This window comes from Pongo pygmaeus, chromosome 7 (genome assembly GCF_028885625.2).
Source record: "Pongo pygmaeus isolate AG05252 chromosome 7, NHGRI_mPonPyg2-v2.0_pri, whole genome shotgun sequence".
Lineage (NCBI taxonomy): Eukaryota > Metazoa > Chordata > Mammalia > Primates > Hominidae > Pongo > Pongo pygmaeus.
In genome coordinates, this window is record NC_072380.2 from 63,092,477 (window position 1) to 63,111,078 (window position 18,602).

The window sequence follows — 18,602 nt, forward strand, 5'->3', positions numbered from 1 at the left end:
AGAGAGAGCAAAGGGAGAGAGGCTACACAATTTTAAACAACCAGATCTCGTGAGAATTCACTCATTATCACAAGAACAGCAAGAGGGAAACTCACCCCAATCACCTCCCACCAGGCCCCTCCTCCAACATTGGGAATTACAACTGGACATGAGATATGGACAGGGACACAAATCCAAACCATACCAGTGTGCAAGGAAAATGTGTTGGATGTTCAACGTGGAATGTCATGCAACAGTTAGAATTGTCTGGGCATACATGGATGGACACTTAAAAGATGCTTAAGGTAAAAATTAGAAAACTAGAAAGAGATTACCATAAAATGATTGAATTAAAATATATAATACTTAGATGTAGTATACTTGTTACATATATAGCAACGATGATGAAAGCAGAATATGGACATAAAAGGTAATGAATTAATTAGTTAACCAATTGAGTAATCAATCAATGTAATTACTGTGATTATGAGAAAACAATACTATAAATATAGCTACATTAGTCTGCTATGTGTTCAAAAAAAGTCAGTAGGAATGAGCCTACTTAATTTACTTTTACTTTAGAAATAAAGAAACTAAAATCAATCAAATCAATCTGCACTGGCATGTATGACTTGATTATTTAATCAACATATTAGCTTTTTCTTTGTTCCTTTTACTCCTTCACTTTTGGACCTCAAATATAGAAAGCAGCATTAACTACACACTTCTGTTTGTGGCAAGTATTGTCATTGGGCCACTGCATCTGGGAAAAATATGTTATCAAAGGTCTACTTGGATTTGGAAGTAAGAAGGTTGTGTGCTAGGACTGTTACCATACAGGACATAGTGCTATTGAGATGTCAAAACTTAAAAGGCTATTCACAATAGTGGACAGAAGTTGATATAAAGTATAAATTTCAGGAAACCATCATTTAATATGTGAATGTGAATTGGATTGATATTTTTGCTTTTATTCTGTTTATAAAATTGTTTTGCTGTTATAGTTGTATAAGATTTACAAGCATAGGGATTTTGCAGCACTTGTCTTCATCTTTTAGCTCATCCATTAAATGGAGAGAGCAAGCCTTGCTCAGCACAGAGCTCAGGGCTGATGTGATTATCAGACAGCAAAGATACACAAAGTTCTTTTAAAACTGCATGTTGCAATGCACATATAAGGTGGCTTTCATGATTAATGTGTTTTAAAACCTATAGGCAATCTGTATCCTCACATGATTATCAATTGACACTGTTATACTGTCAATATGATTTGCTATTTATTTATATGAATCAGAAGTCAACCAGTGTGTAAAAGTGAAAAGGAGAAGAAAATTTTAAAAATGGAATAGTATGCAAATATTCTTTGAAATATTTAAACTCTAAACTACACAAATAGAACACATAAAGTTGTACAGATCCTTAAAAGCACATTAAATATGTGATATAGTCAAACAAAAACATTCTTGATAATAAAGCTTTCTCGTTTTTATGTCAGTTATGATTTTTTAAGTTTATGTGGTTTAAGAGTAAACTAAAACTAACTCTTTTATTATTCATTTGATTTCAGTGTTGTTTTGTTTGATTTGTTACAAACTGCAAAAATATTTTTATAAATTTCTTTAGAACAGCACTGTGTTATGTAAGCAAATCCAATGTGTTGGGGACACATTAGAATTAATCAATACTGTTGTAGTTATTTGTCTCAAAAATCATCTCAGTTAATGGCTTAAGGAATAGAACAATCAGAAAATTCTAAGCATATTTTCCATCTTTTTATGCAAAATTTTACAGGAGTAGAGGGACAATTAGATCATTTTTCTTTGTTAAGTCTCAGGGTTAACAAAAATGAGAAAAAGGCTTCAGTATATTTACAAAATAAACATTTTTAAAGTTATTGATGCACATCTACTTGCAATCCTATCCCTGCATCTATGAGGCTATCACCACTATTGATGGTAAAATCCAATGGTAATATTGAGTCCTTTCAGAAAAGGGGGAGCTTAGGCCACGTGGCCACTCACTGCTCTGCATGAAAGGCCTGGCTCTGGGTGACGTGGGGACTGGACCTAGAGATGGGATGCAGAAACAAAACAGCTGTGCTCATCTGTCACCCTTGCTAAAAAATGCCTAGACCTCAATAAAGGCTGAGATTTTTTCACAATTACCAATTGGGTTTTGAGTATTTTTTATCCTCCCCCTTTTTCCCTCTGGGGAAGAAAATTAGCAGCTAATGTAACTATCATAACCAAATAGGTCTTATCATATTCAGTCTTTCCCTATAAAGAGTGATGCTAACACTGACACATGTGAGGGCTGTCCTAGGACACCAGAGACAGGTCCACAGCATACACACTGATGGTAATGACTGCCTTTATGAAATCATTTTCTTTCAACAGCAGAGAATCTGTCTTACTCATCACTTTGCATCATTAAACATGGAAACCAATTCATTGCCCTGGAGAGCTCCACTGTTTTTTCAGAGACTGGAAAAGGAGAGGCACCATCTACTTTGTTTAAGGTTATGGTGCTTAGATTATGACGTTTTATTTGTTTTCTTTATAATGTTTAAACTATTCAAACACTACAACACCAAAAATCTGGAAATGCTACTTACACATATTAAAATGTATATGTTAAAATTTTGAGAGCATTTATCTCAGGATAGAAGTATGTGGTCACTGTATATTTTATGTATAAAATGGATGAGAAATGTGTTACCTTTAACATAGTTAAAGGTAGTTAACTATGTTACTACTATATAACTATATGTATATACTAATATATAACTATATAACTACTATGTAAACATAGTTAAAAGTTAACATAGTTAAAGGTAATACAAACATATGTGTATGTATACTAGGTAGATGCTGTTGTTTACAAAAATTTTCCCCACTCATTGTATTATTAAAGTTTGACAAAATAAAATAGAAAATAAAATTAAAAGCTTGGCAAGATAGCAAAGATTGTCATGTATCTCTTAATTAGTTTGTAAACTAACTTATACCTTATTCAGAGTAAATTTTAAAATGTAGTAAAATAGCAATTTAAAACTCTTCAATTACCAATTTCACTTCATTAATGTTTGAATAAATATAACTAATGAAAATATTTTGATACTTTATTGTCCACTCATAACTCTGCAACAACTTCAGTGGCTTAGAAATTGATGTTTGTCTACACCATGATAAATATTGGGATTAAAATGTCAAATAATTCAAATAGTGAATTGTTTATATGGAGTTCTGAAAAATAACTAGAACTCACAAGAACCGAATAGGTTAATTAATGTATAGCATTTGGAGCACATGGTAAATGCTCAATAAATGTTAACTCTTTATTTTTACTACTGATATTTCTATGAGTTTAGTATAGGTTATTTCATTAACTTCAAAGAAAAGGTCCCACTAACCTAAAGTCAGCTAATGTAGCCTTAAATCTTCAATCAGTTTAGTTTGATAATAATTTATTGGGTTAAGGATACAGTTGAAGTAGCAAATATTATGGGTGGGAGGATAATTTGGAAAGTTATTTCCAAACCTACATTCAAAATGATGAAAGGCTGAGCCATAGAACAGGAGTCACATAAAGAAGAGAAGTGGAAAAGAAGCAATTTTAGGGAAGGAAAGACCAGGGAGGCATTGAGTTGGAGTAATGGAGCTGGGGAGGAAGATAAATTGTGAGGGCTCAGCTTCCTGCTTCTGCTATGAAGGCATGCTGGGAGGAGACAGGGTCTTCGGGGAAAGACCAGGGGTTCAGATTCGAATATGATCAAGATCAGTTTTTAACATGAGGAATTGCAAGGACTGTGGGTCCACCAAAATGAGGTGCCCCACAGACAATTAGACACTTGCCTAGGAATTTCAGAGGAGATCACATTGCCTAGCATTATTTTCATACAATTTAAACCAGTATATGCACGTTACATGCTCCAAGTTTTTCATTTCATAAATTCTGGGTCATCTTTGCATTTTTCACTTTGTCCACATATTAGTTCAAATGTCTCAATGGTAAGAATTTGACCACAGACATGCCATAAAGTGCTTCCTCATTACCATTGTACTATTTTCGTAACTATTGTTTGAATTCTATCATGGAAACATAGAAATTCTATGCCAAGAAATACTCTTGAGAGAGTTCAGGTCCATCTTTTTAAAAAATAAGAAAATCAATTCCAGTTATGGGTAAGGAAGTTATCTAAAGTGGCCGAGATCAATGAAGTCTGATGGCTTAACCCAGGGTTTTCTTCTCACTATCTCACACTTCTAATGTTTCATATAAATGTGTTGTGTCTTCAGTCAAACCGAATCATTTTCATGAGCACGAAGTGAGTCTATACTTCACAGCACTTCCTAGCACTTCGTAGTTAATATAATATAGGGAGAGTTACAATAAGTTATTAAATATTTTTTAAAAACAATAAATATATAAATATTTTATCTAAATAAAATGTGTAGCATTTAGATACAAAATATTATCTAGAAAAAAAGAGAGAAGTGGGCAAATAGAATTAATATTTGCTGATATAAAATACATTGACAACATCCTAAACAAAAGGATAGATTCCCAGGAAATACTGTTTCAGTCTTACAGGTTATTTATGTAAACTGTTTACAAATCTATTAACTCTAAAGGGAAAATGAGCTTTCTGAAAAAATTACAACTGTGGAAATCTTTTTGTTCTTTTGCTATCATAGATGCCCTGCTATAAACATCAGTCAGTAAAATGTAAATTTTATATAATGCCTATATGGTTGTGTACTTTTCATTATTGTGCATTACTTTCTATGGCTGTAATTCCCAACGTAAATTAGAAACTCAAAAGTCATGATCACTTACTTGTGTCACTTACTCCACAAATGGAATTACAACATTCTACAATAACTAAGTGGGGGCATCAAGATTGGAAAATCGTCCTGTAATGTATGAACTCTTCCTTTTAGTTATAATGACCTGATGAATGAAAGGGTCTCAGTCATAAAACATTCAGAAAATATTACTTTAGTTTGCCATATTTCCCCTTATTCTGTTAATTTGGGTTTTATAAACACATACACACTCCTTGTCTTGGATCTTAAATTTACTCAAAACTTTTAAATTTGTATTCTTTCATCTTTCTTTTACTTTATTAAAAAATATTTCTAACATTATGAAACTTATTTGGTATAAATTACTTTTCCCTCATATTGACATATAAATGCCCCAGAGACAACAAAGTTTTTCTTTGTTGAATAACATTTATTTTATTGTATTATTATCTCCTTATACCCTGTTTCAACACCATAGAACAGAATATCATTGACTGCTATCACCATTCTAAAATCCGGTAAATAAAGTGATTAATACATTTTACTGAATGTTTTATTTTTGTTTTGTTTTTGAGATGAAGTCTCACTCTGTCATCCAGGCTGGAGTGCAGTGGTGTGATCTTGATACTACAACATCCACCTCCCAGGTTCAAGTGATTCTCTTGCCTCAGCCTCCCAAGTAGCTGGGACTACACGTAAGCGCCACCATGTCTAGTTAATTTTTTGTATTTTTAGTAGAGACAGGGTTTCACTATGTTGGCCAGGCTGGTCTCGAACTCCTGACGTTGTGATCTGCCTGCCTCAGCTTCTCAAAGTGCTGGGATTACAGGTGTGAGCCACTGCACCCAGCCTGAATGTTTTACTTTTAATATGTATGTATAATTACAATTAGTTAAATTTCTGTTAAAGAAAATGAAATTCTTGTGTTGGAGATTCTGAAATGTTTTTTCACTGTGATTACAGTGCTTCTGTGTATATGGAAGAGCAAGACAGAGGGGCAATACAGAGAGAGAGGATGTTTGTTTGTATGTGTGTTTGTTTAATGGTAAAGATTTTTAGCATTTCTAAAACATGGTGATATTAATATAAATTCTCTAATAATTTTTTCCCAAACTATCTCAAGGGCATTTTTCCACAGGTCTCATAAATAGTTGAATAGCAAAATGTGAACTCCATAAATTTATAAGAAGCACAACTACCACAGATTTTAAATCAGGAAAATCATGAACTCATAGAGAATAGCAGAGTGAGACTAAGATTTTGTAACATTAAGAAATTTTAGGTCAGGCGAAGTGGCTCACACTTGTAATCCCAGCACTTTGGGAGGCTAAGGTGGGCGGATCACCTGAGGTCAGGAGTTCAAGACAGGCCTGGCCAACATGGTGAAATCCAATGTCTACTAAAAATACAAAAATTAGCCTGGCCTGTGGTAGGCACCTGTAACCCCAGCAACTCGGGAGGCTGGGGCAGGAGAATTGCTTGAACCCGGGAGGCGGAAGTTGCAGTGAGCTGAGATTGTGCCACTGCACTCCAGCCTGGGCAACAGAGTGAGACTCTGTCTCAAAAAAAATAAAAAGCAATTTTATATGATAAACAACCTCTGACATTATTAGGACAAATATTTGCTAGTTACTAAGCTACATTGTTACAATTTTAAGAATATTATTCTACAAAAGACATTTTTACAATATGGATACATTTTATTTAAAATACCTAGACCAGGGGTTCCCAACCCCAGCACCTTCAGAATAAATCCATACTCTTCACTGAGGTTTGAAGATCCTATGGCAGAGGTCCCCAACCCCCAATACTGGTCACAGCCTGTTAGTAACACAGCAGGAGCAGGGGCACTAGATTCTAATAGGAGCACTAACTCTATTGTGAACTGCACATGTGAGGGATCTAGGTTGTGCACTCCTTATGAGAATCTAATGCCTGATGATCTGTCACTGTCTCCCATCACCCCAAGATGGGACCATCTAGTTGCAGAAAAACAAGCTCAGGGCTCCCACTGATTCTACATTATGGTGAGTTGTAGAATTATTTCATTATATGTTACAATGTAATAATAATAGATATAAAGTGCACAATAAATGTAATGCACTTGAATCATCCCAAAGCCATCTCCCCACCCCGGTCTGTGGAAAAATTGTCTTCGACAAAACCAGTTCCTGGTGCCAAAAAGGTTGGGGACCAGTGACCTAGGCAAAATAAATGCTCAGAAGTTTGATATTTCAGAATATGTAAGTGGAAGAATGTGAAAGTATTCATATGATAGGAAAATGGCAAATTTTTATAAATATGAGTTGATAAGCTAAATCTATTTTTAATCAGGCCTGTGTTATGAAATATTATTGTACTTAATGGAACAGTTACCCAATCTCTTTTATAAACCCATAAGGCCTGCAAAAACTAAAAGGTAAAAAAGAATCTGCAAAACCATATTTATGAAATTTGTTCATTTTTAAGGAAACTGAAAGCTGAGCAAAGCCCAAAATAGCACTCCAGATGCTTGTAGCTAAACTCATTTATTTCAACTGTGGATTGTCAATACAGCAAAAACTCCTGAACCCATTTGCAAAAAAAGCAACACTAATGTCAGCTCCCACATGCAGACATGCTGTGCTTTCCTTCAATGCCTCCCCATGTAAAGAACACACCAGGCAATCTTAACAGCCTGTCTCCACTTGTAAATAATCTCAGCTGAGTTTCAGTACAGTCTACTCAAGTCTGCCTACAAATGGACTCTCCCATGTCCCTTGTGAACTAAATAATCAAAAAAAGAAAAAAATTTTTTTATAAGACTACAGTAAACAGTATTTTAAAGTCATTATATATAATCAACCTGCAGAGGGTTCCAGCTATATAACCAGATTAATGATAGAATGTAAAAAGCTATGTCAATTATGTTGGCCAATTATAAATGCCTGCAAACATTGAGATATTTGTTCTGTGGTTGTAAAGTTTACTTGGGAGTTTGATGGATTGATTTCTAATTTTAAACTGAGATTAAATATACTAGGCTAGAGTACATAGTACATGTTGAATTCCATATTATGCTTCCACCTCAGGCTCTACATTTTGGCTATAAATACATCTTGCATTCTATAATTTTTGGCTTATAAGAAAACATGATATACATTTGCAAATCTTTGCTATTTATGTTCTTTTTTTAAATTGTTATTTTTCACTTTATATCCTTTAAGATTGTTTATATTTAAATTTTTTTATTTTTAAAAGAATAAAACAACTTTGACTATAAACACACTTGACCAGAAAGAAAGTATAAGAAAGCATGATTAGTGAGGTCAGTCAAATAGGATTGGGGTAGAAGCTGTTCAAAGACAGTTATTTGGATGTTGTAAATGGAGCTATAGACACCTACCAGTGACTGTAAGAAACATGTTGGTCACAACAAGGCCAAATGAATTCTGAGCCACACATTCATATCTTCCCTGGTCAGGGAACCCTGCGTCATAGATAGTCAGCGTGCCTTCACCATCCACGTGGAATTTGCCACTCTCAGTAATCTGCACACCTTCCTAGGGAGCAAAAAAGAGTTGTCACTGGATGGCTGTGGTTCCTTAAAAAATCATTTATTTACTTTTTTAAATGTGGGTTCATTTATTCAACAGATATCTATTGTATGTCTGCTGTGTGTCAAGTACTGGAGGAGATACATGAATCTAGTGGAGGGAAGGAAGAGAGGAAAAGAGGTTTCTAGGAAGAGTGGTTTTTCCCTCTCTCTAATTATTAAATATGATAACCAAAAGTTCAATCATGTAATTATTTAACAGAATAATTATTTTAAAATTATCACTCCAATGAATGGATAGACACAATTGATTCATATATTGCTTATTGCTAAAGATAATTCTGACAACTACATTTGGTCGGGCACAGTGGCTCATGCCTACAATCCCAGCAGTTTGGAAGGCTAAGGCAGAAGGACCACTTGAGCTCAGGAGTTCAAGACCAGCCTGGGTGACATAGCAAGACCCCATCCCTACAAAAAAAAAAAATAGAACAAAAGTCATCCAGGCATGGTAGTGTGTGCCTGTAGTTCTAGCTACTCAGGAGGCTTAAGCAAAAGGGTTGCTTGAGTCCAGAAGTGTGAATCTGTAATGAACTATGATCATGTCACTGTACTGTAGCCTGGGCAACATAGTAAGATCCCATATCTAAAATAAAAAAGTTAAAAATTAAAGAGGAGAAGTATGCTCACAAATCCATCATCTAAAAACATCAAAATATTTTTATTAACATATTTCTAATTTCCCTTCTATTTCTTCCTTGTATGTACTCATATGTTTTGTATAGCTACACTGATATGTGTATTATATATATACACAATTAAAAATATAAGAAGATAAAAATAACTACATTTTATATGAGCTATTATTAAAGTGCATTTACTTTTAATTAATATAGATTTACATGCATTTTCATTATTATGGAGTTAATTTTAAAAAGTAAAAGAAATTAGCCTTATGAAATTGCAGTTAAAATGGTGTGCCCCTACCCTGCCTCTCCCCAAAAGACTCACAGGAAACAGAGAATGGGAGATATTTTTCCAAAAGAACTCACACTCCAGCTATAGCCAATAGGCCAGAATGTAACCATGAACATTTAGAGTGAAAATAACATTTCACAGGTCTTCAGATTCTCACAGCTGACTTTACCCCATGCTTGAAAACAAGTCTAGGTGATTGGTAGCTGGTAAATCAGAGTAGGGAGTGAGAAGTTGCAGGGCCCTACCAGGTGAGAGGGCCGATGAGAGAGACCAGACACAAGGCATGGATGAGGCAACCAGGTGCACAGGTCACAGGGCCTAGTGGGTCCTTCCTTCAGAACCACACCTTCCCTGTCTCAGGTTGGGCCACTATTAAATTTTCTTTCAAAGTTGCTCCCTTCTCCTCACCTATTGCCAGAACTCCAGACTAAATTTATTGCTCTGAAATATTTGCTTGGAGTCTCAGCAATCAGATGGCTTTCCAGCACATTCCTTATCTGCTTATGGTAGGGCGTTTCTATTGCTGGTAGCAAAGTATGCTAACTCATACCTTTTCCAAACTTGTCAGCTGAAGAGGACTGTTATGAAAAGTAAATGTGACAGTGTGTGTAAAATGTCTGGCATAGAGTCAGCACTTAGTTTGTGATTAAAAGCTACCTTTTACAAAGTAGACGCTGAGATATTCTGCTGATGTGATTATATAATGATGCATGTCATAGAGTGTCAAATAAGGCTTTAGAGACTGCCCAAAATGTATATTTTTCACACTTTCTATTTTTAGCATAAAAATATTTTAATATATAATATCAAATTAAAAGGGGGTTATAAAAATATTCAGACTAGTGAGAGGACATGAACCGAAAGACTCAAGATTGAGACCCCTAAACTTACTCTTCATAGAGACTGGCATGTGAGACTTGCTACAGCACAAAAGAAGGCCTTGTTAATATATGGTAGCAATAAAAATAAGCCAAGTGGTTTTGGAAAACAGCTTTGTAACCTTTCACAGATTTTATATTTTGTCAAAATGTTTCAAAAACTGACATTCAAGTGTGCACATTTGTAGATTTTTAAGAACACTGAAATCTGAGACCAACCATTTTGTTTTGATGAAAAACTTAAAACAGAAGAAGTAGTTATGTTGGAAGAATATGGCTTCCAAAAGATGTAAGATATATAAATAAGGAGCTATTGTTTCTTTAAAGCCATTCAGGTTTTGAAACTTCAGAACTACTTTTTCTTGTTTCTTTAACACCAAGCTTTCCACTTCTTTCCTGTTTCAGCCAATGACCTACTTTTAATCCACTTCTGAGTTATTAACTTAAAATGGTTTCTTATTAGCCACTAAACTCTTAATTTATATGTGTCAAAACCAATTTTCCTTAGAGGAATTCAGTTATGCTTATGAAGTTTTCATCACCAGGCAAATTAGAAAGGATAAACCTTATCAAAACACAACCAAAATCAGATAGAGTCACTTAAAAAAAAAGAAGAAACAGGAAATAAACCTGCTGCAATGTAAAAAGTATTATTTGTTAGCAAAAGTTGCAACAGTAAAAAATCAATATGAGAATCATTACCTCCATTTCAGTGGGTCAATACATCTGTCAGTGTTTTTAATATTATGTACTTTTAGTTGAGATCTTACCTTATTCCAAGTAATTATGGGCTGTGGCTCTCCTTGAGCATGACATGAAATGTTTATATTCTTTCCAAACTCGACACTTGTATCCTGAGGAAGTTGAGTAAACACTGCAAGAGCTGTGGAAACAAACCAAAATAACTTCTTGTCAAATAATATCATTTTTGTCAACATATACCAGCTGAGTCAAAGGTATGAACCTGAATGCCATATTGGTTAAGCACAGTAGTTTTTTAAAAATCAATTACTTGGACGTCTAGGGGAATAACAAGCATCACACCCAGGCTGGCGGCAGGTACAGCAGAGGCCAGAGCAGGAATTAGGCAAAAGGAATGCACTGAAACTTTAACTACATTTGCCTTTTTAACATGCATCTCTTCAGCTGAGCTGTGGGTACAGGATTTTCATTATTCTTTCTCAGTACTTTTTGTTAAGTGTGAAATAAAGCTATATGGTAACATCAAAATTTATTTGTGGCTAAGATAAAAAGATCCAGCTCTTCAGTGAGCATCTCGTTTCCTCAAAAAACACAAACTACCATAACACAACTAATATGAAATAGATAATTGAGATAGCTCTATAACTATTAAAAAAATGAATTCCTAATCCTTAAAACTCCCCAAATAAGAAATCCCCAGGAAGGAATTAAAATTATTTCACTGGAGAATTTGACCCAGTGTTTAAAAAAATTAACAGCAATTTTATAGACTCTCCTCTATAAAATAACAGAGGAGGGAATACTTCCCAACTCCTTTTGGAAGGCTCACCCTAATATCAAAACCAGACGACAACTACAAACAAAGAAAAAAAAGACTACAATCAAATACTTCTCATGAACATATACACAAGAATCATTAACAAAATATCAGCAAATAGAATTTATCAATACGAAAAAGTGTATACACCATGAGCAAGTAAGGTTTATTCCCAGGATGCAATACTGGTGCAATATTTGAAAATAAATCAATATAATCCATCATATTAATGGCTAAAGAAGAAAAGTCACATAATAGTATCAATACATAAAAAGTGTTTGCCTATATTCAACCCTCGTTATGTGTTACAGACCTCTCAGAAAGAAAATAAAAGTAGAGGGGAACTTCCACAACTTGGAAAAGAACATGTACAAAAGCCCTAGAGTAAGGAAACACAGTGAATACTTTTCCCATAGAAAATAAGGCAGGGACCAGTACCATGCTGTTTTGGTTACTGTAGCCTTGTAGTATAGTTTGAAGTCAGGTAGCGTGATGCCTCCAGCTTTGTTCTTTTGGCTTAGGATTGACTTGGCGATGCGGGCTCTTTTTTGGTTCCATATGAACTTTAAAGTAGTTTTTTCCAATTCTGTAAAGAAAGTCATTGGTAGCTTGATGGGGATGGCATTGAATCTATAAATTACCTTGGGTAGTGTGGCCATTTTCACGATATTGATTCTTCCTACCCATGAACATGGAATGTTCTTCCATTTGTTTGTATCCTCTTTTATTTCATTGAGCAGTGGTTTATAGTTCTTCTTGAAGAGGTCCTTCACGTCCCTTGTAAGTTGGATTCCTAAGTATTTTATTCTCTTTGAAGCAATTGTGAATGGGAGTTCACTCATGATTTGGCTCTCTGTTTGTCTGTTATTGGTGTATAAGAATGCTTGTGATTTTTGTACACTGATTTTGTATCCTGAGACTTTGCTGAAGTTGCTTATCAGCTTAAGGAGATTTTGGGCTGAGACGATGGGGTTTTCTAGATATACAATCATGTTGTCTGCAAACAGGGACAATTTGACTTTCTCTTTTCCTAATTGAATACCCTTTATTTCCTTCTCCTGCCTAATTGCCCTGGCCAGAACTTCCAACACTATGTTGAATAGGAGTGGTGAGAGAGGGCATCCCTGTCTTGTGCCAGTTTTCAAAGGGAATGCTTCCAGTTTTTGCCCATTCAGTATGATATTGGCTGTGGGTTTGTCGTAGATAGCTCTTATTATTTTGAGATACGTCCCATCGATACCTAATTTATTGCGAGTTTTTAGCATGAAGGGTTGTTGAATTTTGTCAAAGGCCTTTTCTGCATCTATTGAGATAATCATGTGGTTTTTGTCTTTGGTTCTGTTTATATGCTGGATTACATTTATTGATTTGCGTATATTGAACCAGGCTTGCATCCCAGGGATGAAGCCCACTTGATCATACTGGATAAGCTTTTTGATGTGCTGCTGGATTCAGTTTGCCAGTATTTTATCGAGGATTTTTGCATCAATGTTCATCAAGGATATGGGTCTAAAATTCTCTTTTTTGGTTGTGTCTCTGCCTGGCTTTGGTATCAGGATGATGCTGGCCTCATAAAATGAGTTAGGGAGGATTCCCTCTTTTTCTATTGATTGGAATAGTTTCAGAAGGAATGGTACCAGTTCTTCCTTGTACCTCTGGTAGAATTCGGCTGTGAATCCATCTGGTCCCGGACTCTTTTTGGTTGGTAAGCTATTGATTATTGCCACAATATCAGATCCTGTTATTGTATCAATGAACAGAACAGAGCCCTCAGAAATAACGCCACATATCTACAACTATCTGATCTTTGACAAACCTGAGAAAAACAAGAAATGGGGAAAGGATTCCCTATTTAATAAATGGTGCTGGGAAAACTGGCTAGCCATCTGTAGAAAGCTGAAACTGGATCCCTTCCTTACACCTTATAGAAAAATTAATTCAAGATGGATTAAAGACTTAAACGTTAGACCTAAAACCATAAAAATCCTAGAAGAAAACCTAGGTGTTACCATTCAGGACATAAGCATGGGCAAGGACTTTATGCCTAAAACACCAAAAGCAATGGCAACAAAAGCCAAAATTGACAAATGGGATCTAATTAAACTCAAGAGCTTCTGCACAGCAAAAGAAACTACCATCAGAGTGAACAGGCAACCTACAGAATGGGAGAAAATTTTCGCAACCTACTCATCTGACAAAGGGCTAGTATCCAGAATCTACAATGAACTCCAACAAATTTACAAGAAAAAAACAAACAACCCCATCAAAAAGTGGGCAAAGGATATGAACAGACACTTCTCAAAAGAAGATATTTATGCAGCCAAAAGGTACATGAAAAAATGCTCATCATCACTGGCCATCAGAGAAATGCAAATCAAAACCACAATGAGATACCATCTCACACCAGTTAGAATGGCAATCATTAAAAAGTCAGGAAACAACACGTGCTGGAGAGGATGTGGAGAAATAGGAACACTTTTACACTGTTGGTGGGACGGTAAACTAGTTCAACCATTGTGGAAGTCAGTGTGGCGATTCCTCAGGGACCTAGAACTAGAAATACCATTTGACCCAGCCATCCCATTACTGGGTATATACCCAAAGGACTATAAATCATGCTGCTATAAAGACACATGCACACGTATGTTTATTGCGGCACTATTCACAATAGCAAAGACTTGGAACCAACCCAAATGTCCAAAAATGATAGACTGGATTAAGAAAATGTGGCACATATACACCATGGAATACTATGCAGCCATAAAAAATGATGAGTTCATGTCCTTTGTAGGGACATGGATGAAATTGGAAATCATCATTCTCAGTAAACTATCTCAAGGACAAAAAACTAAACACCGCATGTTCTCACTCATAGATGGGAATTGAACAATGAGAACACATGGACACAGGAAGGGGAACATCACACCCTGGGGACTGTTGTGGGGTGGGGCGGAGGGGGAGGGATAGCATTAGGAGATGTACCTAATGCTAAATGATGAGTTAATGAGTGCAGCACACCAGCATGGCGCATGTATACATATGTAACTAACCTGCACATTGTGCACATGTACTTTAAGTACCCTAAAACTTAAAGTATAATAAAAAAAAAAAGCATAAAAAAAAAAAAAGAAAGAAAAGAAGGCAGGGATATCTGTTCTCTCTAGTCTTATTCGACACAGTGCTGCAAGTTCTGGCCTGTGCACCATGGCAAGAAAAGGGCATAGAAAGCAAACAGAATGGAAAAGAAGAGATAAAACTGTCCCTATTTGCAGATGAAATTATTGTCTATGTAGAAAATCCTAATATATATCAAAAATACTCCAAAGTGAGTTCAGCAAGGTCTCTGGATACAAGGCAAATGTATTAATATATAGATAGTATTTATTTTATATACAATCAATGAACATATGGACATAGATCTTTTTAAAAAATACCATTTACAATTGCTCAAAAGCACAAAATAATTAGGTATAAATTTAACAAAACATCTACCGTACTTATAAACTAAAAACTACAAAATACTGAAGTACAAAATCAAAGATTTAAAAAAATGAATAAGCATATATGCATGGATTGAAAGTCTAAAGACAGTAAATATGTCATTTCTTTATAAGTTGATATACAGGTTTAATACAATTCTCATTAAAATCCCAGCAAGATTTTTTCATAAATATAGATCAGATTATTCTAAAATTTATGTGGAAATGCAAAGGAACTAGAATAGCTAAATGGTTTTGACAAAAAAGAATAGTGAGAGCAACTGATCTACTGGATTTTAAGACGGGTCATATAGCTGCAGTAATCAAGACTGTGTGGTATCGAGGAAAACAGAAGACACAGACACAAATATCAATGCAACACAGCAGACAGCCCAGTAATAGACCCACACAAATATGCTCCATTGATTTTAATGAAAGAGCAGAAGCAGTTCACTGGAAGCCTTTCAACCAACGGTAAAATAGCAAATGGATAACCATAGGCGGAAAAATAAACCTTTCCCTAAGTCTCATACTTTATAAAAAATTAACTCAAAATGGACAACAAACTTAAATATAAAATGTAAAACTATTATTAAAAAAAAGGAGAAAATCTTTGATATTTAAGCCAAAAGTCCTTTGACTTTGCACAAAAAACTTGATCTATTAAAGAAAAAAAATGATAATCAGGATTTCACCACAATAAAAAATTCTGTACTGTGAACACCATGCTGAGACTATCAAAGGGCAAGTTATAGATGGAGAAAATATTTGCAAACCAAATATGCAGAAAGGAATAGTGTCTAAAATATATAAAGAACCCAAAAATTCAATAGTAAAATACCAAACACTTCAAACAGAGAATGGGCAAAAGGCATGACATTGTACTGTAGAGGCTATACAGATGGCAAGACAGCATATGAAAAGGTGCTAAAAATCAGAAGTCATTAGGGACATGCAAATTAAAACCACAATGTAATATTATTACACACCTATGAAAATGGGGAAAATACAAAATAATGACATTACAAATTTCAGGCAAGGATGCAGGGAAACTGAATTACTCATACATTGTTGGTGGGAATGTAAGATGGTACAGACACTCTGGAAAAGAGTTTGGAAACTTCTTTAAAAATTTAAACATGTGGCTGGGTGCAGTGGCTCGTGCCTATAATCCCAGCACTTTGTGAGGCCGAGGTCGACAGATCACCTGAGGTCAAGAGTATGAAACTAGCCTGGCCAGCATGGTGAAACCCTGTCTCTACTAAAAATACAATAAATTAGCCAGGCGTGGAGGTGCGAGCCTTTAATTCCAACTACTTGGGAGGCTGAGGCAGGAGAATCGCTTGAACTAAGGAGGTGGAGGTTGCAGTGAGCCACTGCACTCCAGCCTGGGCGACAGAGTGAGACTCCATCTCAAAACAAAATAAAACAAAAAAAGTCCAAAAGTGCACAAGCTAAGTCCTGTAGTAGTAAAACATGTAGCATTTTAGGAAAGCTACCAAACTGTCTTCCTCGTGTTCTTTTTCTCTTTTTTTCTTTCTTTTTTTTTTTTATGAGACAGGGTCTGACTCTGTCACGCAGGCTGGATCTTCGATTAAGGAAATAAGAGCTTTCATCATCTCTTCCTTGTATGTTTCTGTATTTCTGAAAAAAAATATAGTAACATCAAACATTTATTGCTGAGAAAGATAAAAAGGTTCAGTTCCTCTGTTGGAATCTTATTTTTCTTATGTATTTAAATCTCATGGTATATTCTAAGTTAACACATGCATTTCAGAATGCTGAGACCATGGCTGATTGATGCCTGACAATGCATAATGGACATCTCATGAGGACCAGGGTCAGCCTGCGTGGCAGTGATGCTCCTGATCCAATCATGAAGTCTCCAGTGTCTCACTCTTCACATCATAGCCTCCTTTGTCTGATGTCCTTTATCGCCAGCTGCTTTCACCTCCTGTCACAACAGTTGCTCAATACCACAAGCTGTGCCATCACTTATAATATTTTGGAAATATCTAACACCACACTCTAAAGCAAAGGTCTTCTCACTATGCCCTTGCATCTCCTCATTTGGACTTTATCTAGACTTGGAAGGCGATCTGCTTCTTTCCTGTCGACCAACAATCTTCTAGTCTCATTCCCTTTCCTTTTCAGCCAAGCTCCTGTGAATAAATAGAAGCTTAAAAGATCCAATCCTTCAGGATGAATCCCAAGCGGCTAACTGGGCTTACATTTAAAATAGAGCCAAACAGTCATTTCCTGACTAGAGGTGACACACATGCTCTGAGTTCCCTGAAAACACACACACACCTTTTTAACTTCAAGACCTTCAGAGCTTACCTGAACCAACCAATCAGAACTCAGCAAGTTTGAATCCTTCATTTGCATAAATGGACCTGATTGGGAACATGGGTGGAAACTTTTGCTATAAAACTTGAACTCTCTCTTTGTTTTCTGGAGCTCACCTTTGTTTTACACTAAGGGCTCTGTCTCTCCAGTTTGTAAACTGTTCGCTGGAATAGTCCCTGCTTCAAATTCTTTTGCAAAGAACTTTTGTTCAGGATCCCAAGTTTTGTCACCTTTACCACTTTTCTTCCAAAATGCTAAACTCCTTTACCCCATTGTCCTTTAATTCAACAACCCTCCACCATTTTCTTGCATTTCTTCTCACAAAATATCTGCAGTAAAAATAGAGTGATTCTATGTCCTGGATTGTCAGGAACAAACTGCCCTTGTCAATTCAGATCCTATTTCACATCAACAGCAACGAATTTCAAGCACTTATTTCTCTTTCAAGTCACCTACTTCATCTCTTGGAATACCCTTCTCCTACACAATATTGACTTCTCCACAAAGAAAACAGAAGCCATCAGACTATAAATTCCTCAACTCCTACACTCTTCTTCCACAGAGGTATCATTCAATCCATACAACCATTCTTACCTCCCCTCCTATCCTCATCTAAACTGAAAAAAATAACTCTTCTCTTAAAGGTCAATTGGATCATTAGATTTGCAAATCTCACCCCATCTTGCCACCTGAGTGATCTTAAATTATTTAATGCTTATGCTCTTCCATCTTTTCAGCCTCTCCTTCCTTTAGAAAATACCTAGGAAAAACAGGCCCTTCCACTTATTTCTGCATGACCCAGCCCCATCTTCACTGCTGTCTCTTTACTGTTTCCCTCTTCACTTGTTTCCAAGAAACCAATAAGTTTCTTGGAAAACAAAAACATTCTCTGCTCATGGCACTTCTATACCCTTTATGTCACAGCCCACTTCATTAAGGCTTCAATTTCCTTGACTGTATGAAACTGCCTTTGTTCAGGCCCTTAAAAAAATTCCAGTCTTTATTGAATGCACCTTTTTGTGGCTTTTGACACATTTGATTCTCTCCTTGTGGGAATAACTTTTTCTTAGCTGCTAC

The 18,602-nt window shown here is 35.6% G+C and overlaps 1 protein-coding gene across 3 annotated transcripts in view; it reads right to left on the reverse strand.

Annotated features, from left to right (window-relative positions):
- The window catches only part of PXDNL (peroxidasin like), a 516,310-nt gene that overhangs the window by 94,689 nt on the left and 403,019 nt on the right, over positions 1–18,602 (reverse strand). For all 3 annotated transcript variants that reach the window (XM_054497848.2, XM_054497849.2, XM_054497850.2), the window contains exons 13-14: positions 10,949–11,061; positions 8,173–8,329 (exon numbers count right to left, since the gene is read on the reverse strand). In XM_054497848.2, the coding sequence (XP_054353823.2) occupies positions 8,173–8,329; positions 10,949–11,061 (270 nt within the window). The remainder of the gene's footprint in view (positions 1–8,172; positions 8,330–10,948; positions 11,062–18,602) is intronic.